The sequence below is a fragment of the Amblyomma maculatum genome, chromosome 7 (genome assembly GCF_055883805.1).
Source record: "Amblyomma maculatum isolate TAMU_Amacu chromosome 7, ASM5588380v1, whole genome shotgun sequence".
Lineage (NCBI taxonomy): Eukaryota > Metazoa > Arthropoda > Arachnida > Ixodida > Ixodidae > Amblyomma > Amblyomma maculatum.
In genome coordinates, this window is record NC_139350.1 from 125670595 (window position 1) to 125695347 (window position 24753).

Here is a 24753-nt window from a genome sequence, read left to right on the forward strand (position 1 = left end):
GATGGATGGATGGATGGATGGATGGATGGATGGATGGATGGATGGATGGATGGATGGATGGATGGATCTGACGCTTCTTAACTTCCGCAGGCGCCATAGCCACGTCAGCCGCCGCGCGCAGAGGGTTCGCAACACACGCTGGAGAAAGCGTCCGACGTTCTGTCTGAAAACGGGCATTGGCGCATGCGTAGCGCGTGCTACTGCGAACGAAGGCCGGGAAAGAGGAAGGAGAGAGATAGCTCGGCAAAAGAATGGGCACACCCTTGCACTTCGCTCTATCGCGTTTTTCCCCTCTCGTTCCCAATGGTTCTCTCTGGTTCATTCACGCACATAGCTTGCAAACGTCATGTGCTGGCGCGCGGGAAATGACAACCGCAGATGCGCATACCTTTGGGGAATGGGCGCGACGCTGCCCTAGCTGAACTGTCACCTCTCATTCCTTCCGCGCGTGGTTTGAAAACGTCACGCGGCATACGGTCAAGGGTGATGCGATCGTCTTTGGGGAAGGCACACTTTCCAGTGCGTGGTGCGGAGTTCGGTATATTGAACGACTGGTGAAATTGAGTTCGATATATGACGCGGCTTTCCTATACTTTTACATGGGAATTTCAAGGGGATATTCCGTGAGTTCAATATAACCAAAATTCGATATATCCGGGTTCGACTGTATTTTGGCAACGGAAGTATCGAGTGTGCTTGGTAATAATCTAGTAATAACTAACTTTCAGAACTAATAAGTTAATTACAAATTATGAAATATTTCAATTTTCAGCTAAATCTACCTAAAAGCACAGTGTAATCCGCTTATAATGATAGCAGATATAATGATATATCGCATATAACGATCAAATTCATGGGATCAGTTTACCATTGCCCCTATGTAAAAATAAACTATATATAAGGATTGATTGTCGGCAGCATATTGGATAAAACAATAGCTTTCTGGCCATCTGGAAGATGTTAATACGAAAATTTGTCTCAATGTTTGATAAAAAATAAAATACTGAGAAGAAGAGAATGCTGTGAAAACTTAACACAAGTGCTGAAAACAGACGGGCATGGAGAATTCCGCAAGGGGCATTGTGTGTGGTTAAGAAATGAGCGCTATCATCATCGCAATCGCTGCCTGTTGCCGTGCAAAGGATGCGGCCGTATCGTCATCGCCATCGCCCGACTGAGCATCAGATTTGGTGGCCAGAAAGACATTGTTGCAGCCGATATGCCGTCGACTTACGTTATGACGAGAAATATCCGTGAAGAATAATGGACTGTAGAGACATCTACATAATTCAGCTAGGAGACTTGCAGATGTTTTTTTTTTTCATAAGGACCGCCCATTACAAAGGGGAAGCCATATATCCAAATCCAAATCATCCGTGGAAGATGGTGCTGACCAGGTTGGCACGATAGCTCCCGAGATGAAACAGCACTACAGTTCACTGCAACAGCAGATTCATCGGGATTTCTGACAGGGTTTAAGGTTAGATGCGTCTAGAAAAAATATGGGCATTCGCATTGTACAATTTTAACCATCATCAAGGCTGGGGATGTCCTGCAGTTCATCCAGTCATTGATTGGTTTCGTACATGCAAAAAGGACTGCTGCTAGCATACGCGATAGTCAAAGCGATTGTCAAGCTTCAGCTGCTGCTCAAGCGAGTACGAATTTCCAACTTTTTTAAGCATGCTTAAGTTATTTTATGCCTATTGATGTACCTTGTAATAAACTGTTTAGTGCTCTTTATGATAATTCGTGTTGTTCAACCAGATTCTCTCATCACTGGTAAGCAGGCAAGCCTACTTGCATGGGAAAATACTTGAGTGTGTTCGTTGTTTTTTTTTTTGTTGTTTTTTTTGCCAGTGCAGATATAGCGATAATCAGTTATAACAATTGGATTTTGATTTTGTCAATATCGTTATAACTGAACTGCCCTATAGTGCTTATTTTCAAGTTGACAGAATCATGAATAAGTTTACCTGTGGCATCCAAAACTGATGGCACCGTACAGCTATGAATAACTGGCAAGATTAACACTGGCACGAGAGGGCAGGCAAGCACACCTTTCAGGCTAGGAGCACACCTTTGTTGCACTTTGTGGCATGCATACGATTTGTCCCCAAATGTTCTTTGCTATCGAAACCTTTTTGTCATATTTTGCTTCTGCTGCTTAATTTCCAAACTGAGCCCTCTCAAGCATGGCCACTACAATGTCATTCCAATTAAAAGCAGATGCATGCGGCATTCTTATGCCAGCATGAATTTCATTGCTGGTTCCAATGCTGTCTCCATGCACCCGTGACCCCATGAAGCCACTACTAGTTATTAGTTGTCACTCCATCATTTTGGGATAGCCTGCCTATGACTGTGCAACATACCAGTTTGCTTATCTTTGTTCTGGTTACATGAAAAGCCTGCATGTATACCATACCACATCCCAACTTTTGACCTAGTTGAACAAGCAAATTCTTCGATGAAAGTTGTAACGCACTTACTACTTAGGCTTGGGAGTGTCCAAAGGAGGCAAATACCGGGAACTCTGAAGAAATGAAACAGAAAAGAGGGCTTCAATATAAAAGATGATGCAATCTAAAAGCCAGCACTGTACTAGGAGAACTTAGAAACACAAAGCAACAGGAGTATCAAGGCAAAGACACTAACACTTATTAAAAGATCCTGAGAAGACATCTAGTATTTGCAGCGTACTAATGCTTTTAATGAACCGTCAAAGAGCAATCTTAATCCCAGCAAAAGTTATTTGAGAAACATGTAGAAGTAATCATAGCAGGTCCTTGAAGCAACAAAACTTTACTTTCCTCTTGATGCTAGTATTAACTATGTTGCAAAGGTGCCTACTCTATACAGACATGAATGGAAGGAATTTGCTTAGTCAGATCTCTATGCTGTGGTGCCACCAGTTTTTTCCTGCAAATTCTTGCCCTGTAAACAACGTTCATAGATAAGGGACAGTTGGAAAACTGAGTTTTACAAAGCAATCTCAAAAAATCACTGGACTCGCACAGGTGAATTCCAAAATGACTGCAACGCACCTTCCCTACTGCTGCAGTGGATGGGTTAGGCGGATGTTTTAAATGCTACTAACCCTCTGCTTTCAGCAACGTAACGAAAATTAAAACTGCAATCGCGTTTTTTAAACACACTTTTGTGCACATGAAAAGCCATCACATTTGCAGACGTATGAAGGAGACAGGCAGCAGACGACACTCTTGAGCCACTCTGCAACCTTTTCATGCGTACAAATGTGTATTTAAAAAACGGAAATGCAGTTTTAATTTTCGTTACGTTGCTGAAAACAGAGGGCTCGTAGCATTTAAAATTTCCACCTTATCCATTCACTGCAGCGGTAGGGAGGGGCGCTGCGGTCGTTTTGAGATTTGTCTGCGCAAGATCGGCGATTGTTTGAGATCACTTTGTAACGTGTAGTTTTTCAACCATTTCTTATCTAAGAACGTTGCACATAACCTAACCTGAACTCCTACCAATGAAACTCTTGCACACTCCATGTCAGTCACCACAGGCAGCTCCCTTGAAATTCCTTGCCACCAAAGGGTGTGCATTCTAAACATGACATCCCAGCAAGAACTAGAGCATTGCCAGCAGTGATCATGAAGCTGACTTCATAGTCACTGTTGGCAACATGTGGTTTCAGGACCTTTCTGGTCCACCTAGTAAAAAAGGAAAGCCTCAGTACCAATCCAATCCAAGATATATGCAGTGTTTCACATTAATTTTTAGGCTCCCTGCAGACTACAAAAGCTACATATGCAGACAACATGTTCCAACTGAGTTTTATGTGCGCTGGCACATAAAATCCATTAGCCTATCAATGTTGCGCTTTTTCTCACAGCCTCAAAACCTATTCCGAAGCCCTTTCAGGAACAATTGAAAAAATAATTTGAAACAGTCTCTCCGGCTCCCTTTATAAACATCGTTAACAGTGATGACTGCAACAAAAAGTAAGGCATATGGTTAGGCCAAACATGATGTCATCGAAGGCATATGGTTAGGCCAAACATGACGTTAATTTAATTTGGCTCTAACTTTCACCGCACTTTGACTCCTGTCATGAAAGAACTTCCTTTCTGCTTATGAAACCAACAACTTTCAGGCTTCACTGACCCCCCCCCCAAAAAAAAGAAAAAGAAGAAAAGGAAATTGTCCACTACTCACAAAGGCGGCCTCTCTTTCTGCAATAGATGAATGACCAGGCTCATATTCTTCTATACTGCGAGGCTGAATCTTGTATGACCCAGGCAATGTGGACAGGCTAGATCACAAAGCACAAAAAAGAAACAACGGTCATTCCATACTAAGCAAACACCACAAAACAAAATTCACAGAGCCTCCGTTACGCAAGGACAAAGACTGTTAAGAATGAAAAACTAGGGATAAATGTATACCAATTCTTTCAGGACTGCCCTATAGACCATGGCGCTAAAGTGCATTGTGATTTTGCAAGTGCTGTCAAACTCAAAATCCTGTGCGCTGGAGCCTGTGCTGCTCTCTAGAGGCTAGTTGGAGAATTAAGACTCATTTTCGACATAGTTCAACATTCTTTTTCTCACCAGGTGGCAACATGAGACATTTTCATCTGGAGAGTGGCGGCAGCGGCTGGGACAAGGAAACATGATGTAGAGCTCTCATCAGTGCCCGCAGAGAAACCAGCATCAACCAAATGCTTCGGCTGTGGATTTTTTTTTTTTATGATGCCAGTAGCAAAGAGTCAGAAAATGACATTGGAAGCTCTGATTTCAGTTTGGACAGTGCTAAAGGTGTACAACTACCTGAACCATCAACTAGCAGCTGATGGTGAGTTTTGTTTCAGTTTCTGCTTGCTTTCGAGCAGGTATGCATGAGTACTAAACATTCTCACTATTTTATTTTTATATCATAAGGTTTCCACAATCAACAGCAATGATTCCCTGCCACCAGCACAGAAGTGTGTTGATTTTTTTCACTGAGACGGCAACCTGAAGTGCACCTGAGCAAAGATGTGGGCGTGGCACTCAGAAATAGGAATGGATCAAAACGAATCAAAGAAGTTTATGGTTGCGCTGCGCTTTATTTTCACTTGACCCAAGCAATAATAACTGTTACAACATAAATAAATATGCATGGGCAAAGATTTTCATTTCTCAATCTTGATGACGAAAGCAAGCTTTCACTCATTCACCACTCTCTGCACCATGAGCAGCAAAAAATTCAGAAACGAAGGCACTGCAAGCTGTGCTATAAAAAGGAGGAAATCCAGGTCGGGACTATGGTTTTTAGCACTACATGGAAAGTGAATTTGTGTTCCAACAGTTCCTAGGAGAGTTACCATGAGTGGCACAAGTGCTGGGCACAGAACTAAGTGCTGAACACTGATGCGAGAAAGTGCAAAAATAAACTTGTTGTTTTGCCTCAATGTCAGAAAAAGGCAATGTACCACCCCCATCATGTCTATCCTAATATTTTACACACCAGTTTTTTACTGCAATGTTCAAGCATTCCTAACTTTAAGTTTATATTTTAAAAATTTAGTTTTGAGATTTATTTCATATTTTTGTTTGAAAGTCGCAATTTTTTGTGCGTCAAGGGCCACTAATTTCGCCGAGCTTTGACGTATGGATAGCATGGTAGCTCAAATAGTTCATTTATAGAAATGCTTTCTAACATTTATCAGAAATGCCTGCTTTCCCGCAGTCCTGCCCCGTCGTAGTGGCACGGCACTGCTGTACCCAAGGATCTGGGACCGAATCCCGGTCGCGGCGGCCACTTTTCGACAGAGGCGAAAAGCAAGGCACCCACGTGCTATGCAGTGTCAATGCACTTTAAAGAACCCCAGGTGGTAGAAATTTCAGGAGCCCTTCACTACTGTGTCTCTCATAGCCCAAGTCACTTTGGGACATTAAACGCCCTAAACCTGCAGTCCTGAAAGAGTTTTAACAACAAAGAAAGAAACCTACAAATAGGTTTTTAAAATTTTCACAACCAAGAAAAAAAGGCAACATACCACACCTTGTACTTCTTGAATTATTTTTATCAGTTTTGCATTTTTATATCTATGCCCTTCTGTGCCTTTTTATATTCTTTCTGTCAGGAAGTGCACACTGAGACAGAGAGAATTATGACTATGACAGACCATCTAAATAGCTAAAATTTGTTATGTGGTGAAAAACTTGTTTTAAAAAATCTTAAAAGACTGAATAGAATTGCGTTTTTCCCATAGCCCTGAAAAGAGTTAATGTACCAAATTAAGTACATATCTGTTAGCAAGTGGTCAGCACTGCTTCCTCCACAGCAGACATCTTATATGCAGTTAAGGCCATTTATAGTTATAACCAGTAATAACTCCAGCTTTTCCTATGCTTTTTGTTTTATACCAACCATGTGTAGCCTGACGAGCCTCTCATCTTTACAGTTCTTCAAACTGGCTTTCTGTCAAAACACTTGCGTCCTTTATGCTCACACCTTTTCCAGAGATATGGCATTCTAGTACTATATACATCTTGAACATAATCATTAATGACGAGATCTGCTTTGTTCAAAAAAGGAAGATTCATGTGCCAGCTCTTTACTGACTCAAGAAGTAACAAGGCATTCTGAGGTAGTTATCCAAAACACATCCTCTGCACCCGAAGTAATAAAAAGCTTACTGCAACAGAACATTTTTTTTTAAGCTTTCATTATCTGACCTGTTAAGACGTACTGCATAGATTTGAGGTGAACAAAGCAGTCAGGTGTTTTATCAGGTCCATTTTTAACAGTGCTACATTCATATATACAGGCCCTTAGATATGTAACTGGCAGAATGATACAACAAGTGCTGTCTGGATATCACTGCCTGCTTTGTTGAAACCCAAAACTGTAAAGACTGTGAGGGATTTGACCTGCTTCCTTACTTTTAGTGGAGCAGTAGATAAGGTGCCAAGCATGTTCATTTTAAGGGTGCACTTCTGGACAGCTTAAAACTAAGGATACGCTAATGAATGCCTGCCAAATAAAAAAGGCAAATTAGTGCAAGAAACATCACATTCACTTGCACGAAATGAAAATCAGCAAGACGTCTGCTCTCACCCATTGGCATAACTCCTGTTGATTGCCCTCTTCGCTCCCTTGCCACCAAACATGGGTCGGTCTATACCAATAAAGAAGAGAAAAAAAAATCGCGGACACAGCTAATACAACCACCATCATTTCAATGATTAGGATGAAGTTTAACTGTTATTCTTACAAAAAATGCTTGAACTGCCATCAAGATGACTAACCTATCTTAGAACCAAAAAGAGAGCACTGCTTCTTGCATTTCTACCATGTGTGTGGCTGTAATCCTCGTAAGGACAATTACTAGTATTGCCAAGCTTAGAAGGTTATACAGCGCTCATCTGATCTGCAAGCATGCCTACTTCAACCTATCAGAGCAGCCTAGAGCAGCCTGGTATTAGGTCCATACATGAAGAGGTACACTGTCAATCACACTTAGCAGGAACACGACTCTACGTGCCCACACACCTCTGAAGCGCCACTACATCTAACCCGGATACAAATAAATGCACAGTGGCGCACGAGAAGATGTACCACGATGTGGTGGTTTCTGTTGTCTGCCATTCTGTATCCATTTGCTTGGACGCAATAGCGCTCCGCATATGTGTGGAGCCGTGTTCCCACTAAGTGTGATTGACCCCGTACAATAAAACTTCGTTTAGGTGCACCTGCTTAAGCACTCGTTCCAGTTACTACGTAGTTGTATGAAATCACCAATCCAACTTCCATTAAACCTCATGCAGTTGGTGTCCACTTCAGGCACTTATCCCGGATGTCTCACTCAGCAAGTACCTATAGTTGTGTACAAAACTAAAGAGGTAGTATCTTGAACTATGCCACACACTGCAGATAAATTCTATGCGTGCTCCAAAGGCATAGATCATGGTGGCAATCATGCTACCAACTGCCAACACACTCAGAGAAAGAACTGTCTAGCAATCTTGCGCAATGCACCTTTCCCTGCCATCCTTGGCCCCAGCGTGCACCTGCCTCCCCTTCCCACTGCCATTTACAGGTACAAATGCTCAAGAGACCCTGGTTTGAGCCGCACAGATGTGACCATTACCACAGGCATCGCTTATTGTCACAGGACTCAGCTCCTTTGCATTCTCTGCGGTTCAGGCCAGCCACGGCAAAGTTTAGTTTCCCCACATGTGCTGCATTTCTGGCTAGTATTACAGCGTGGATTCGACTAGGCCTGTTTCGCTGTGTTGTCACAATAGTGGCATCCTAACAGATCTACCAATACAGCATTTTTTAAGTGACATATCACTCTCCCGCCTGTCCTGTGTCAGAGCGGAGCTCCGAGTATTGACAATCAAAGAGTAGCTCGATGGAATTTCGAGTGTGGGAAGAAAAAAATAATAAATCATGGTGGCATGTGAGAAGAACCTGCCACCAACAACCAGACAATGCTACAATGAGACAGGGAAAAAAAAAAAAAACTGGAAATAAAATGTCCTAGCCCATTCTACAAAGCATAACAGGCTTCCACTAACAACAGTGTGTGAAGTGCGGAACAAGCGAGAACCTTGCTCAACACTTTACGCAGAGTTAGCGCAGCATAATAGTGACACGCTCAGTGACACGCTTAAGAGATTTCTGCACTTCACAGCAAAAACAAAAACTTCCGTGCGAGCACACCATTGTGATATACATCAGTTCTCACTTTTTCTTATCCGGAAAGTGGCGATAGTATTTCAGCTGTTTCCAGCTGGGGCGTACTGCCACCTTGCACATAGTTTTTCCAAGGGTCTGCAAGGTACACCTCAGTGAGGTTTTACTGCATTTGTGCGCCCACTTGAATGCATCTGCTATACACCAGAGACAACTGCTACGGTCCAACCTGAGTGAGGTCCAAGAGTGACAGTGCAATATGTAAAAAAAAAAAAAAAGACCTTCTTGAAGTGCTTTGTACAACTTTCAGCATGTGGATATAAGCTATTCAGCATTCCATAGTTTGTATGCTAAGAACAAAAAGCAGAAGGAATACAAAGAGCAGCAAAAAGCTGCCCGGAGACAATTCCTTCGCTATAGTGACATAGCTTGCCCTGCTGAAGAAGCTGGGTGCAGTGTTCGAGACTTCTTCTGCAAGCCTTGTGGCCTGTGGCGAGCGGCAGCTGCTGGCCACAGTGGTACTTCATCTCCCACCCCGACTGGCATGCGCAGCAGGCATGCCGCACCTTCCAAGCAGCAGCTGGTGTGCACATCAACTAATCCCTTCACCACAATACAAGGCAGCAGCACGTAGGAAAGATGCATATTTGTCTAACCACAGGAAGCTCTTGTGCCCCACCTGATTTCTGCCTAAAAACAAGTCAGGCCCCAATGGTGAAATATTGTTTACTGTGCACTACTGCGACTTCTGTATTTATGCATCCCTTCCAGAGACGAACTTAGCAATGTATTTTCTTTTGCAACATCCCTTGGCTGCCTAGTTCAGATCACTGCCACAAACTACAATTCATTTTGAATTTTGATTCATTTCACACAAATCACGCAAGCACTGACGGCAAGCGTGAGATTGTGTGCAAGTGTGCCAGCAACACTGGCAAGAAATGGCTTCACCATTGGCATCAGCAAAGACATTCAGAATTAGCCAGTGGTAGTTCACAGCTCAGCATCAGGCACGTCAAAATGGAGCTCATAAAAATTGACGGAATAACTCTTTGGGGCACAATTTATGCCCTGTCTGCACAAAACAGCAGAAAAAATATGAATTCAAAGCTGAGCGTGCAGAGCCACAAGAAGCAAGGCACACTCAGATGAGTGCTGCCATTTGTTTTTGAAGCAACCTTCAAATGACCACTAACTGCTGCCTAGCTAAGCATATCTAATTCTCCTAGATGGGGCAGATCGCAATGCAGCTATGGATTTTTCCCAATAGGCTGGTAAGAACGATGAGTACTAACCATCATCTCTTGAGAAATCAGGCTCCGACATATAACCATCACTGTGCTGGTTGCCTGCGAAGAGAAGAAACGCAAAGAATGTGCAATTCAGAAAACGGCTGTGATCAACGGCTGTGATCAAAGCTGAAGATCCGCAAACCATGGGTGTAGGAAGAGGGAAGTTTCCTTGCGTCTGCTCAATTTGTCACGACTCAGGCACCCGTCTCAGTAGGCTTTTACCGATTACATCAGTCTCACATTCTTCGCACTCATAGGCCACGTCACCTCACTGTTCATTTTTTGCCTGATGCCAGCTTCCTGCTGTTTCATCCTTTCCATAGAATTCTTCATTTCCCCAATGTATGACACTAAGCTTGAACTGAAAGCAGGGGATTTTGTACACAGTGCCTTGGGCCTTTTCTTCAGAATAACTGTCTTTTGGGTGGGACAGCAGGCGTTTAATGATGAACTAGTTGGCCTGCGCGCTCAACGAGTCACAGGCAGTGATGTAACCTGCGGCGTGTCCCACAGTGATGTGATGGTTGCATCCATCTGATAGAAAAGACTATTGGCACTTGTTTCCACCTGATTTCACTCGAATATTTGTGTTTGTAGCATGAAAAATTAGAATTCCACTGCAAGCCCGATTTTCATAAACTGCATTCCAATATTTCTTTAACAAGCATTCGTACTGACCTCGCCTTTTGTAGTCGATTGTCTGGTAGTCACCTGCACAAAAACAGAGATCAAAATTTTAAAGGCAACCTTTTCAGTTATCTAGAACAAAAGCACATCTCTAAAAATAAAAGCTGTTGCTTATCCAGCAATTCTGCTCATATTGCAGTTTGTTGTTCTGCACAGGCACTCCCAAATTCTGCAAAGAATTTAGCAAAACCTCATATGAATAAGTATAGTGGTATGCTTAACTTTTCAGGACCACCCCAAAAGCCACTGCTCATTTATGCACTATCGTGCGCAAAAGTGGGGAGACCACAGCTTCGGCGGCCGGAGCGGCTGCGGGGACGCACCGCGTCGCTGCTATCTCGTGCGGCTCGCTCGCTTCGAGAGTGCCTGGCGTGACGCAAGACTTTCCCTCGCTCTCGGGCTGGCGCTTATCATGCTACACTAGAAGTTTGTCAGTCATGATAAGCGCCATACTGAGAGCGAGGGAAACTATTGCGTCACGACGGGTACTCTTGCAACAGGCGAGCCGCGCGAGATTGCAGTGACGTGGTGCGTCCCTGCAGCCGCTCCAGCCGCCGAAGCCATGGTCTCTCCACTTTTGCGCAAGATAGCACAATGGTTTTGCATGCGCTATCAAGCTAGAAAATCTGCAGTCTGGAGCACGGCTCGCCATCTAGAAGATAGTTTAGAACTGAACTTTGGATTGGCTTTAGCATAGTTTTTTTTTTTTTCCTGTAAGTGGTGATGCATAAGAGATTTTTGTCTGGAGTGTGGTGGCAGCTGAGACAGAGAAAAAAAATGTCACTGAGCTCGTGTAAAGAGGTTCAAAGAAAATAACATAAATTTCAAGATTTGGTCCCTCCGGCTAAAGAATTTTTGATCAGATTAGGAGCTTAGATTGATTAGATTACTTTAGAAGCGCCGATTTCAGCTCGGGCAGTAATCCAGGCGCACAACTACCTGGAATGTCAACTATAGTGGCTTAAAGTGAGAACAGTAGAACAATTTCAGTCACTGCTCACTCTTGTATACGTATGAGTGGTCACTACATGTTTGCACTGTTTTATCTTTGTTTAGCAGGATTTCTACAACATACAACAACCATCTACCTGCTGCTGGCAAAGAAAGTTTTCAACCCATACAGGAACCTGGTATGCACCTCAGTGAAGAGATGGCAGTGGCACTCACAAATGTATAAAGGAACTTCTGGATGCCCCGAGCTTCTTTCTTCATTTTGTCTCGACCTAAGTGATATAGGCTCGCTGTGAAGACTCAATTACATATGCTTGGATGCCCATTTTGCAGAAACCAATGCATGCTCATTCCAAAGGGTGTAAAGAAGAACTGACTAGTGAAATGCTCAAGTTCATGGGCCTCGTGATCTATGTGGGCACTGTGAAGATTCTCTGGCTGAAGTTGTTCTGGAATGTGGGAAACATCAACCAGGAATAAATCCCATCAATATGCTTCAGTTCATTGCCAATGCTCCTGCAAGCTGCAGACTTGTATGATGAGAGTCAGCCACCACAAGAAAAGCTCCATCGTGCATGGTGGCTTTTTCAGAACATCGGCCAAGCGCAAAGCTCTCTCAGCCACATCAAGCCGGATTCGATCACCTATCTTTCAGAAATGATGCCCTAGAATGCATTTTCCTTGATAGCAAAACCAGCTCACATTCAGACACCATCCGTTAAAGGTGACAACCATAAACCGCGAAAAGATCAGAAACTTGTGTAAGGTACGCTATGAGCAGAAGAAGACTGAACATTTTTAGCAATTTAGCAACACATGAGAACGGCATGCCTTCACAATGGACTTCCCCACATAACATATTAGGTTCCTAGTACTTTAGATTCACTGCATTTTATTGGTGCGGTTTGAAAAATGGGTGCATTTGAGTAGGAAGAACTGCGGTGGAAACTGAGTGGTGACCACTGGTGACAAACAGTACTAAAAAAGGGAACTTATTGATAGGTGCACCAAATTTTCACAACTAAGAGAAGAAGCAGTGTATCAATCACATTTTACACATTCTCAATTATTTTTACTCCTGGTATTTCTTTTGACAATCATTCCATTTTTTTCACTGTTTGCATTGTTTTATCAGGAGGTCGAGAGAGATATTTATTATTCAATATTTCATTACATAAAATCTTTGTACAAGGCCCCTCAATGTCTCTTGCTTTTTCTATGGTCTCAAAAGAGTTAACGCTAAAAAAAGAAACTTATAGATACAAAAGCCGTACTTTCACAATTAAGAAAAGAATCACTGTACCATATTTTGTATATTCTGAAAATATTTTACGGTTCTTAACTTTTATATTTATGCATTTTTCAGCCTTCTGTCTATCTTTTGTCTCCAAAAATTCGTGTTGAAACATTTTACGTTTATGTTATTTGTAATGCTTAAATGAAACATTATTCACATGTATGAGGGACTATTTAAGTAGTTACATTTTGGCACATGTTATACCAGGGCAATTTAAATTACTTCTAATAAAAAAAAATTTCCCACAAACCCTCTGAAATCATCTGCTTTTTTTTATGGTCCTGAAAGAGTTGCCTGACATTTGTTCCTGCAGAGCCTCTACTGAAATTCTGCGAAGCGAGTGGGCTGCATATTACAAAATAAGATGCAATATTTGGTTGTCATGAAGCATTTTATCTTAATAAAGGTTTGGTGACTCAATGCAATTATTTTTTAAAAGCACCTAGTATATAGTTATGTGAGCCACCTTATAAGTTTTCCAAAGGTATATTTATTGCACGATGCAGTGTGTAAAATGGCAGAACCTTGATCCATGTCGTAGCAAACAACTGCAAATGAATGCAACAAAAGCACAACAAAATTCTGCAAACATATCAATAAAAGAAATGTATGCAGGTGTAACTACAAGACATATCAGCGAAAAATTTTTTGTGTTTGCTTTCCTATGCTCGTTCTTTATTGCTGCCAACACACAGCTTTATCCCTGTTTGCTACGCAAGACATGGCCAGATTGCTTTGGGATGGTAGCCACGTGGGACAGCTTCTATGAAGTTTAGAAGTCTTTTCACTGTTTTACGTGGACTACGTTGTCAATTTCCAGATAGTATTTCTAAGTATGGCGCGTTGCACAATTACCGGCACGCTGTAGAATGCTTCTCCGAACTACACCGTGGGATCCTCGAAGTTCAAATTTCGCACAGAAATGGCATTTTGTCGTTAGTATTTTTTAATACCAAATTTGTTTGGGGTACTTGCCTGATTCATTCATTATTACAGCACAAAGACGGACGGGACAAGAGGAGGACACACAGCGCTGTTGTGTCCTCCTCTTGTCGCGTCCGTCTTTGCGCTGTAGTAATGAATGTATGTAACCAACTCGCCCAAAATGTATTATTGCCTGATTCGACCAGAAGAAGTCGGATGTTCCCATCGTATGAGGCGGCGGCGGCGGCGGAAAAAGGCAAGCCGCTACCCCAATGATGGTTTGCATCGCCACAGTCGCCGCATACGATGGGAATATCCGACCTCTGGTCGAATCAGGCAAGTACCCCAAACAAATTTGGTATTAAAAAATACTAACGACAAAATGCCATTTCTGTGCGAAATTTGAACTGTGAGGATCCCGCGGTGTAGTTCGGAGAAGCATTCTACAGCGTGCCGGTAATTGTGCAATATGCTGTAGAGTACAGTAGAGAGCGGCAGCCACTTTGATCCAATAAGTGATGAGTGCAAGCGCTGCTATCGTTGCCTCCATATTTACATGACAGCATGGCAAGAGTAGATGTCTTAGTACTTACCGGTACCATACTTGTGGAGCCGTTTGAACATAGTCTTGTACCAGTCACTGGCATACTCATCCTTCACATTCTATGATATCAAACCAAAGAAACAAAGTGCTTCAGAACACAAAATCCCCACGGAAAGCATATGTAATCAACCGCATTCCTTCACGTAAAAAACTCGTGGCAGTACAATTTGACTATGCCTTACTTTTGGTGCTCCTGCCAAAGCTATTACACAAAGAAAGGAACCTGAGTGGAATGCACTCCCTTCACGAGTGTTGTGATTGGTTTGTGAGGTTTAACGTCCCAAAATGACTCAGATTATGAGAGACACCATAGTGGAGGGTTCCGGAAATTTCGACCAAATGGTGTTTTAACGTGCACTGACATCGCACAGCACACGAGCACCTTGCTTTCCGCCTGCATCGAAAAGTGGCTGCCACGGCCAGGATTCCATCCCGCATATTCTGGCACAATAGTCAAGTGCCCTAAACACTGACTGCACCACCATGGCGGGCGTAAGTGTAATGATGCCCGAGAAGTTAACTAATCAAGATGCCACACCAATAGGTGTGTTAATCACAAGCTGTTTTTGAACTGTGTAAGACCACCAAAAAGAAATACTGACAAGATTGAGTAATGACCACGCAGAGAAACGAAAATCATACCAATAATAGTCACTTTGGTGCTTTGACAACAAAAATGTACAGTCTTTGTCAAAAATATAAGGCCCAAGGGGTTCTCCTCTAAGCCCTGTAATGGAGCTCCTGGAAGCAATACTGGAATATATAGTAGGTAAGCCAGAGAACAGTGAGGACGGGATTTGTCATATACGAGATTTTGATCATTGAAGATGCACAATGAGCCCTGTTACGGGGCTTAGAAACAACGTACTTGGGCAAAGTATTTTTGACAAAGACTGTACACGTTTTCTCTGAGACATCCCAAGGCCCTGCAATATATGCCATGTGCAATGGGCGAAAAGCTACCCATCCGGCAAATATCCAGAACTGCTGCTGCACCATTTAAATTTGTTATTAGTAGTGACACTTATGGTAGCTATTGCCCCGCAGCTGTTTTAGCAGGCACTTCCCACTAGAGACACCACTAACAATGTTTATTCAAACATATATAATGAAGTTGCATTACGATCCACCTGCGGCCTAGTGGGTGCTATAAAAAGTGGAAGCACTTCGTGTCACAATTCATGCTCTCCGCAAATGGGCAGTGGTGGTAGGCTGGACCTCTCGGTGGCTGACTGGCAACTTTTTCAATGCAATGTAATGAGCTTCTTTTACGTGCACCCACTGCATGACGCACATAGTGCGTCATGCAGTACAGCAGTGTGCCCCACTAGTGAAAAATGTGAAAACCTCCAGCTGCAATCAAGTAGCCTACAGATGCCCCTAGGAAGCTTCTGCAAGTAGCCAGTGCTCATGTGACAAGGCTCATCAAGCACATTGCCTGAGAGAAGCAAATATAGCACCAATGTCAGACAGTGAGCTAAGCGAGGTCTCTGGCTGCAGTACACACACCTTGCCAATGACCTTGTCACATGCCTGGTACACACATGTGAAAGCTTCCCAAGAGTGCTTGCAAACTGCTCACTGCCACACATTGCTACGCATACCTCAACAGCTCCAACCACACGCTATAAAAGTAGCTGCAAAGTGCCACTATCACATGCGTGTAGCACAGATGCCGTATAGCCTACCTTCATTCAGACAAATGAAAGCTTTGGTAGTGCAAAGCTTATTATTCTCCAACTCAAAGCGAATAGGCTACGCTGTGCCCCAAATTTGATTGCTATTCTAATACAGGCTCTCAAGCTCTGACAAAGGAATTTGGAACTTCGGAGGTTTTCGTGCTCATCATATCACACTGTGCTTAATGCTCATCCTAGGCCAGACGGCCAAGCAAGGTATAGTACTGCAAAGCACGACACCACCTTATCTTTGTGCCACAACCAATTTACTGCAAAGAATTTGAGAGAAAACAAGCACACAGGTTTTGGAGAGAAAATTTCCCATTCGGCCTTAAACGTTAAGAGGACTTTCAAAGCAGGAGCTCAGTACTAATGACACCTAAGAGAAAAACTCGCAACATTTCAATAGTGCAGACACCTGAGGAACTTTCTATGCAATCACTACTGACCCATGCCAATCAAGCAGTGAATAATGAGAAGTCCTAGTACTGCCATTAGTCACGGTTCATCATTCTCTAGATATTCGGTCCGCATTCATTACTGCTTCTCACAATGGAATGTAAGGAGCAGAATAAGTGACTGATAACTGATACTGAAAGTCATGTTTCGCACATACTGCGACACACCGAGAGGTGGCGACCCAAAGCAGCAGGTTCACACTGACAAGCACACAAAATCAACACCACAAATATACCGAGAAGCAAAACCCGAGGAGAAAAGAAACCTCATGAGATGGGACTATGGCACACGCGTTTCTGCCTTCCCTTATAAGCAATGAAGAAAGGAAAATTTCACTCGTAAAAGGCTTGTTTTCCTGTATAAGTAAGAGAAACAGGCTCAAAGAGACTGGGGTAGAGTGAGTATGACAGAACTGCGTGACTGCGATGTTCTGTAGCTAATGTCTCTTGAGAAACTTTTAGTGGCCGCGAATCCAGAGACGATGCTCAACAACCACCAGAGTAAAGTAAAAACTTGACCAGAGGGTGGTCAGGGGCTCCTTAACTAAGGCTGTATGCCGTTTACTAGTTTTCCACAAACAAAGTGGAGAGCACAGAACATGCCACTGCTCACAGGTCAGAGGAAAGCAGTGACAAGAACTGTGCTGCAGCCCCAAACAAGAGCCCAAATATGTATTTACTCATCATGTGCCATAAAGGGTAACTTGCAAGAATGGACAAAGAGAGAATACGTCAGCAATCTATAAAAAAAAAAAAAAGAGTACCAAGGCCAGGTAAAGTAAACATATTATATGTCTTGCCACAGAGAGCAGCATTCAGTTCTGATGAGTTCAAGGTGGCAGACATAGCCTGGTGAAGGCTGTGTCAGCATTAAAAAAAAAATCCCATTTAAATTACTGGTTAATGCACAACGTCTGCGGGGTTACATAATGCAGCGCTCAACTCAGTTAGGCACAAATACAGAACACCAAAGCAAGCAGCACCAAATGCTAAGCAAAAACAAAGGGGGAAGGTAATTAATCACTAGTTTAGTTATGGGCACAGCTTGTGAGCAAGAGTTACTAGTACAACAATGCAGCCTCACTGCACATCCCAAAGGCAATATCGAATCATTAAGGAATGTGCTACAAGACAATGAGATGGCAAATGCCTGATAATGAACACTGAAGCATTTAAAAGTAATATTAACTGAAGACTTTCAATGCGGATAATGCTGACTTACAGACAAAAAAAAAAAAGTGTTTCTCCCTGTGTTCTTGACATCACAGTCAGAAAAAGAACTATTACTACTTTGTGAAATTTGTCTCTAACGTTTGTTACTCATTGTCAACAGCTTCCTCTCAATGCTCCAATCAATACCTGTACCAAGTAAAATGACAGCCAACAAACAATTTCATCTCTAAGACTCCTCACTGACAATGCAAATCTATCTGGGTAGTTTAGGAGCAGAGTAGCCATGGGTATAATGTATAATGCTGGTAGCATGATTACTAAGAAAGTAAAAAAAAAAAAGAAAAGATGCGTCTAAAGTAACAATATAGTAGAACAAGGAAGTCCAGTGTAGAGACACACAAGGCACAGGAAACACTAAAAGGCCACGAATGGCTGAGAGAGAGGCAGGTATAGGTCTCTGCAAAGGTTGAGCTTACCTGGTACCTCCTCTCCTGCGATGCCGCGATAAGCGACCAGAATGCCATGGAAAAATGACAAGTGAGCACGGTTAACAAATCGAGACACAGAAGTATCTGCATCTTGCTTCACTGTGGATGATGCGGAAATGCATGGAAACCAGAGAGTCTTTCAGCAGCACATGTCACGAAGCAGTTGAAAAGCAGGAATGAGAGAATAAGAATGGTTGCTGGAGGGAAGACTGATGGCTTCTCAAAGAGGACAGAACCTGAGCAGGAGCAAGCCGGTAGACATGAGCAAAAGCAGCTTAAAACCAGCCAGAATTGCAACTTGGAAGAAAAACAATGATGCGACTGTGATCCACAGAGTTCGCCAACAGAAAGACGAAGCGCTCGAGTCAAAGCAGCCAAGTAAAACAAAACGAGAAAGTACTGAATGACGATGAAATATGCTGACGGCATGAGCGTACTAAAAGCAGGAAGCATGCTCAAAGCAAATTTGTTTTTAAATAAACAAAATACAGCCATTTCTTAACAAGCAGCATGCGAAAGCAGATGTGGCCAAATTGGAGAAGAAAATGCAGATGCCAGAGTTGTTGCTAAGATATGCATCTTTTTCTAGCAAAATGTAAAAAACATGCATGAAAAACTCAAACGTAATGCAGGCTAAAAAAACAGACATGTAGCCCAAATTGAAATCTGATAAATGCAATAAAAGCTCCTGCAAGACAGGATGAAATAGAAGCTTCACAAAGCAACAAACCTTACTACGTCACTGCACAAAAGCAAAACACTACTAGTACAACTGTCTCACAGCGTAATTAGTCTACATTAAAGGAGGGCGGCACATTGCAAGTCACACCCAGCAGACCTAATCACAAAGACAATAACCCTTTCAGAGATGCATTATGATCCACCATGAAGAAAATTCTGAAAATTTGTGCATTTGTACTTAGAACCTCCTATTTCCCCCAAATAGCAAGAATGCCTCATAAACTTTAGGAATGCATGCACGCTACACAACTGCGGCCTTAGTTTTCTATAGAACACGTTTATAACCAATCAATTATTTTCCTTGTCTTCCAAAGCTGCTTCCGAGACGAAAACTCAGCAATAGCGTCCTTTAAACTTTCCACCGTGTCAGAGAAGAGTGATGGCACCAGGCAGTGCTTCCTAGATGTGCCATAGAACTTTGTGAATCTCCATTCCTTTACTTTTTGCTTTTTTTTGGGGGGGGGGAGGGGGGGGTGAACCTTTTTTATAGACATGGATCAGCTCTACCGTTTTGTCTGGCGGGAATTTTATATGCAGTTGGCATCACTGAATTTGTGAAAATAATGCTAAATGTCTATAAAAAAAAATTAAGATGTAAATGTCAAGCCGCAAAGGGATAAAAGCAAAACAGCATCAGCACCAGAATAACTCCTTAAAGCATGCTCAGCAAAGAAAGCAGGATTTCATCTTTTCACATGGGTAAAATGCAGACATACTGTGCTCGCAAACACACTCTTAGTAAAAATACCACAATGAAACAAGCCTTCACATCACATATGGTTAAATAATTCAAATGTGCAACTGAATGAGGCTAGCGAAAATCAGCTCGCAATATGCAGGGAGTGGGTGTTAAAGATAACTGCCATAGCAACAATATAGAGTGCTGATTAGTGACTCACGCGACTTGATGCAACAATATAAAGATCCCCAGCACAACAAACAAGTAGTATCCTGCTACATGAGCCCAAACTAATTTGTGCTTTTTTTTTTCGGGTTAAATCCTAGGAACGGGGGGACTGCAGCAAAGAAATCGGTAAAAAGCATAATGCAGACAACAATTTGGAAGTGCAGCCAGTCCCTGTTTTATCAAAATTTGAGGGCAATTCACAGAGTATTCAAAATAATGATTTCTTCCATGCATCCTTTAAATTTTGCTGCAGGATAAGCCTGAGTCATTGCCTTTTCTTCCTATTGCTTGGCCCAATGCTTGACCATCAATAAGACAAAGTATCTAACTAATGCTGATGCACCTCGGAAGAAATGTTTTTCATTTGCATAATGATGCCTTTATAAAAAAAATACGAGTTGGATTATATTGCAAAACTGATTTCATGTTCACTGTTGCTGGGAAAGAAATTTGTACCCCTCATCACGCTGTTGAGTTTACTTAGCCCGACTTGCTAATATGAGGAACAGTTTCTACATTTTGCGGTTCGAGAGAAACCCCAGCTGGCACAGGACACGGTCAGGGCAGCAAACTGCCCCCCCCCCCCCCCCCCCCCCAGCTGAGCAGAAACAAGATCATAGCTACTCACGGTACGCAGTCCAACGGGGATGCCGTTTATGGTGGGCCCAATGCCCTCATACTTGGGTGGCGCAGGTATGGTGGTGCGTTGTCCCGTTGACACTTCCTTCACAGTGGGCATGGCGTAGTAAGTGTCTGTGTGCACCCTGTCACCATCCACTATCACCCGCTGGTCATACATGTAGGGCTCGTTTGGCCGTGCACCAGGTCGCCGGGGATCTGTCGCACAGAAGAGGAGGCAGCAAAACACGCACCTGATGTTTGTGCTTTGTTCTCCCCTGCTTCCCCTGCTAGCTTTTCCGTTCACAAAACCATGCGGATGTCAGCCTACAAAGTTAAAATCAAGCAACCTATTCGGAAACTGAAAGCTGCTGCATGTCAGTTGTAACATACTAACCCTTCTGAGCATGGTGAAAAACCCTTGCTTGCTAAACACGCCCCAAAAAGGAAATCGGGGAAAGATGACTCCCCTCAATCAACACTGCTTTAATGCCATCCAGAATGAGCACAGTAACACTGCTCACGAACTTAATGATGAAACTGAGCTGTGTGAATAGCAAAATTTGTGCAATGTGAATTCGAATAATAATAAAGAACTGAATGTAAATCGAATGTTTTTTAAGTATCTTTTGAACAATGCCCAGTTAAATTACTGCTGGCATCTTCTATGAACTATGGCCAGAAAAAAAGCAAATATATTAGAGGTGCACAAAACACAAATTTTAGCTGCACTTCCCCACTTGCTTAATTACTCATCCCCTAATTAGTGCTTCCATTACTGTACACACACTCTGTAGAATTGGTTTGTAAGCTAGTACCACACTATGTGAAAGACTACCCGACAGAGATGTAGAGCCACATTTGAACCATGCCACATGAGTATGCCTGTGTGGTCTGAGAGCAGCGTGCCTGGCTCGGCATTCAAGGGTCCTGGAAGGTGCGACTGTCATGTCACTTTCACACTCCCATCTCAAATGAGCTACCTGAGCTACCAGCTCCTGCAAACTATGTCAGGTGGCCTCTTGACTTCGCACAACCCGCCAACCAATCAGGTCACCCCTGCCAACTACCACCTGCCAGAGGCATACTTGTAATTTCTGCTCACAACACCGACACTGGACATTCCAGAGAACTAGGCCTTTAAATCATCAGCATAATTTGTTATGCCTGTAATGCCTCCAAGGCATTAAAATAAGAAAGCAAGAATCATGCAGTAATAGTTTGTTAACTGCTGAAAATGAAAAAAAAAAGTAATAATATAGTCTAATACAGTGGAGACCACTTATAACGTAACCGCTTTTAGCACGGAACCGGTTATAACGCGGGTTTTTCTGACTCCCGGTATTCGTACCATAGAACTCAATGTATAGGCAGACCGCATAATACGCAGGCGCGCAAACCAGAATACCGGTTATAGCACGGTATTTGGGAGGTTGAAGGGCGCACTCCGCGCCCTTCGAGGGAGCGCAGTCCGCGGTGGAGAGCAATGGCCGCAGTGGCTGTTGGGCGGACGCGCGCGACGAAAACAGAGAGGGAGAAGGCAACCCCGAAGCACCCGCCGAAAGGCAGGCGCGTACATCACCATGGTAACCATGGAGCATGTACGTCATGCTGGCAGCGCCCAATCCGAGAATGCGCGGCACGGAGTGCGGGGTAGAAGCAGTAGCGCAGCCTTTTTTTTTTTTTCCGGCCCGCCAGTCTTTTCGTTGTGTCCGTCGTCGTGACTTGTGCTACTTGTGCTGTTGATTCTGCTGTCATGGCGTCGGCGTCTGCGTCTTCAAGCGGCGTGAAAAAGCAGCATGCTTTATCGCTCGAAACGAAGGAATGCATTATAAAGGACGTCGAGAGCGGGTTGAAGAAAGTGTCGGTGGCGCCAAAGTATGGCATATCTGACACAACCGTGTCGACTATTTACAAGAATCGGGAGAAGGTGCGGCAGCAACTGCAGCAAGATTCTTCTTTGCTGTCGCGAAAGAGAATTCGTGCGTCGAAGTATGAGGACGTGGACGTAGCACTTTTCAGATGGTTTCGAGAAGTGAGGGGTCAGAGCATACCAGTAAGTGGCCCTCTGCTCCAACAAAAAGCTAGGTGCCTCGGTGCTCTTCTAGGCCACGACGACATTAATCCACTTAATGGGTGGATCCAACGTTTCAAAGACCGCCATGGCATCAGCTGCAAAGTTGTTTGCGGCAAAAGCGGCGAAGTGAACGACGAGTCCATCGCAGCCTGGCTCCGTTTAAATTTGGAACCTATGTTCTCGTCATATGCGGACAGGGACATCTACAATGCTGACGAAGCTGGCTTATTTTACAACCTCCTGCCCAAACGCAGTCTCGCGCTGAGAGGCGAACCCTGCTCTGGCCTCAAGGCTTCGAAGGAGCGTATCACAGTGTTGTTTTGTGCAAATATGGACGGCACCGATTAGCGTCGCTTGTTCGTAATTGGCAAATCAGCGAGGCCGCGTTGCTTCAAAAAGAGTGAGTACCTGCCAGTGACATACAAAGCGAACAAAAAAGCGTGGATGACGCAAGAGCTTTTTACAAGCTGGCTTTGTAAGTTTGATGAAGATATGGTGGCAGAGAAGCGGCGGGTTGTGCTTATCCTTGACAATTGCACAGCTCATAACATCCAGCCAAGGTTGACTGCAGTCAACTTGAAAATTTTGCCTGCTAACACTACCGCTAAAAGTCAGCCCCTTGACCAGGGCGTCATCGCCACTGTAAAGGCACTGTACAAGAAACGCCTTTGCGAGAGAGTTCTGCTGAACATACAGCAGCAGCAGCCCCTCAAGGTGCATCTAAGGGGCGCAATTGACATGGTTGCTGCTTCGTGGTGGCAGTTGAAGGCCACAACAATAAGCAAATGCTTTCAGAAGGCTGGCTTCATGCGCAATGCCGAGGCTCTTGAAGCTGAGGAGCAGGGCGACGTTGTCGATGAGGCAGTCGACGCTGACGACGTGTGGTCCGGCCTCATTGAGAGCAACTTTGTTTCCGCGACAGACACTTTTAAAGAATATGTCGATGCTGACGAAAATGAGCTGGCTGTCTGCGAGGAAGTGAGCACGGATGATGCGATTGTCGAAGCGGTGCGCAGTGGCGTGGAGCTTGCGACCGAAGATGAATCTGACGACGACGATGTAGACCCGATGCCTGATGTGCCTTTCAAGGACGCGCTCGAATGTCTGAACAAAGTTAAAATTTACTGCGCGAAAAACAGCTTGAGCGATAAGGCGCTTCAGTGCTTAAGCTTTGTTGAAGACGAGATCGTTCAGAGTGCAGTGAAAAAACGCCGCCAGACGAAGATCACCGCATTCTTCTGCAGATAATTCACTTGTGATAAACATCGTTCCTGCTGAGTTGCAATTGTTTTGTGTGTGCGTGCGTGTATGTGAAATGTGCAATAAGTTGTGTTTAAAAAGTAGGCTGCTCGATTTCACATGCGTAACAGCCTAAAAACGCGATGTTTTGGTTATAACGCGGTACCGCTTATAGCGCAGATTTTCGCAACTCCCGCGACTTACGTTATAAGCGGTCTACACTGTACTATGTTAGTCGGGCTGGAGGAATAGTGGCAGCGGTAAATTGACGGCAAGGCAACATACTGGCAAAATGCGACAAAGAGAGGCCATGAAACTGACAAAACTGACAAAAGAGCAGCAACCTGAGCATCAACACTAGCGGGACCATTCCTTCTACGCTCCGTGAGGCCTGAAGGCAAAGAATAGGCTGTGGAACGCTGCCTGAAATGTGGCATTTACAATGAGACGTAGCCTGCTCAGCTTTAGCATATTAGCTTCACCAGACTGCAAGCATCGCGAACGGCGTCAACTGCGTAAACACTGCCGCAAATTGTGAAATCTGAAAATAAAATTATGCTGTAAGTGCCCCACAGCCAGTGCTGCACTGTACCCGGTGAGGTTGCATGTGCTGGCTTTAAGGCTGGACATTGATGTCTTACGTAGTTTGTTTTTCTAGTCCACTGTGGTCTAAGATGCGAAGTTTTTAATTTTTGGTGAAAAGTGAGAGCAATCAAATTGGTCGCCATGAACCAACCATAGCAGCGCAGAGGGCCACAACTTTGCCTCCTTGCACTGTCCTGCACAAGCTGGGTCACTTTCGCGAGTATGCATATGGGGATCTAGAATGAGATGATCATTGGCACTCAGACTCATAGCCAGTTGACTGCACGGTGGCTAAACGCACTGACATGCCACGTGGCTTCATGGCTGTGGTGCTTGGCTCATGAGCCCCAGGTCATGGGATTGAATTAACAG

The 24753-nt window shown here is 43.7% G+C and overlaps 1 protein-coding gene across 7 annotated transcripts in view; it reads right to left on the reverse strand.

Moving 5' to 3' along the window:
* Positions 1-24753, reverse strand: part of LOC146184673 (uncharacterized) — a 233890-nt gene that overhangs the window by 80962 nt on the left and 128175 nt on the right. For 6 of the 7 annotated variants that reach the window (XM_084609450.1, XM_084609449.1, XM_084609446.1 and 3 more), the window contains 8 exons: positions 20491-20699; positions 18203-18217; positions 14406-14475; positions 10632-10664; positions 9957-10010; positions 7078-7138; positions 4189-4285; positions 2493-2536 (listed from right to left, as the gene is read on the reverse strand). In XM_084609450.1, the coding sequence (XP_084465576.1) occupies positions 2493-2536; positions 4189-4285; positions 7078-7138; positions 9957-10010; positions 10632-10664; positions 14406-14475; positions 18203-18217; positions 20491-20699 (583 nt within the window). The remainder of the gene's footprint in view (positions 1-2492; positions 2537-4188; positions 4286-7077; positions 7139-9956; positions 10011-10631; positions 10665-14405; positions 14476-18202; positions 18218-20490; positions 20700-24753) is intronic. The other variant, XM_084609448.1, reaches the window with a different exon arrangement.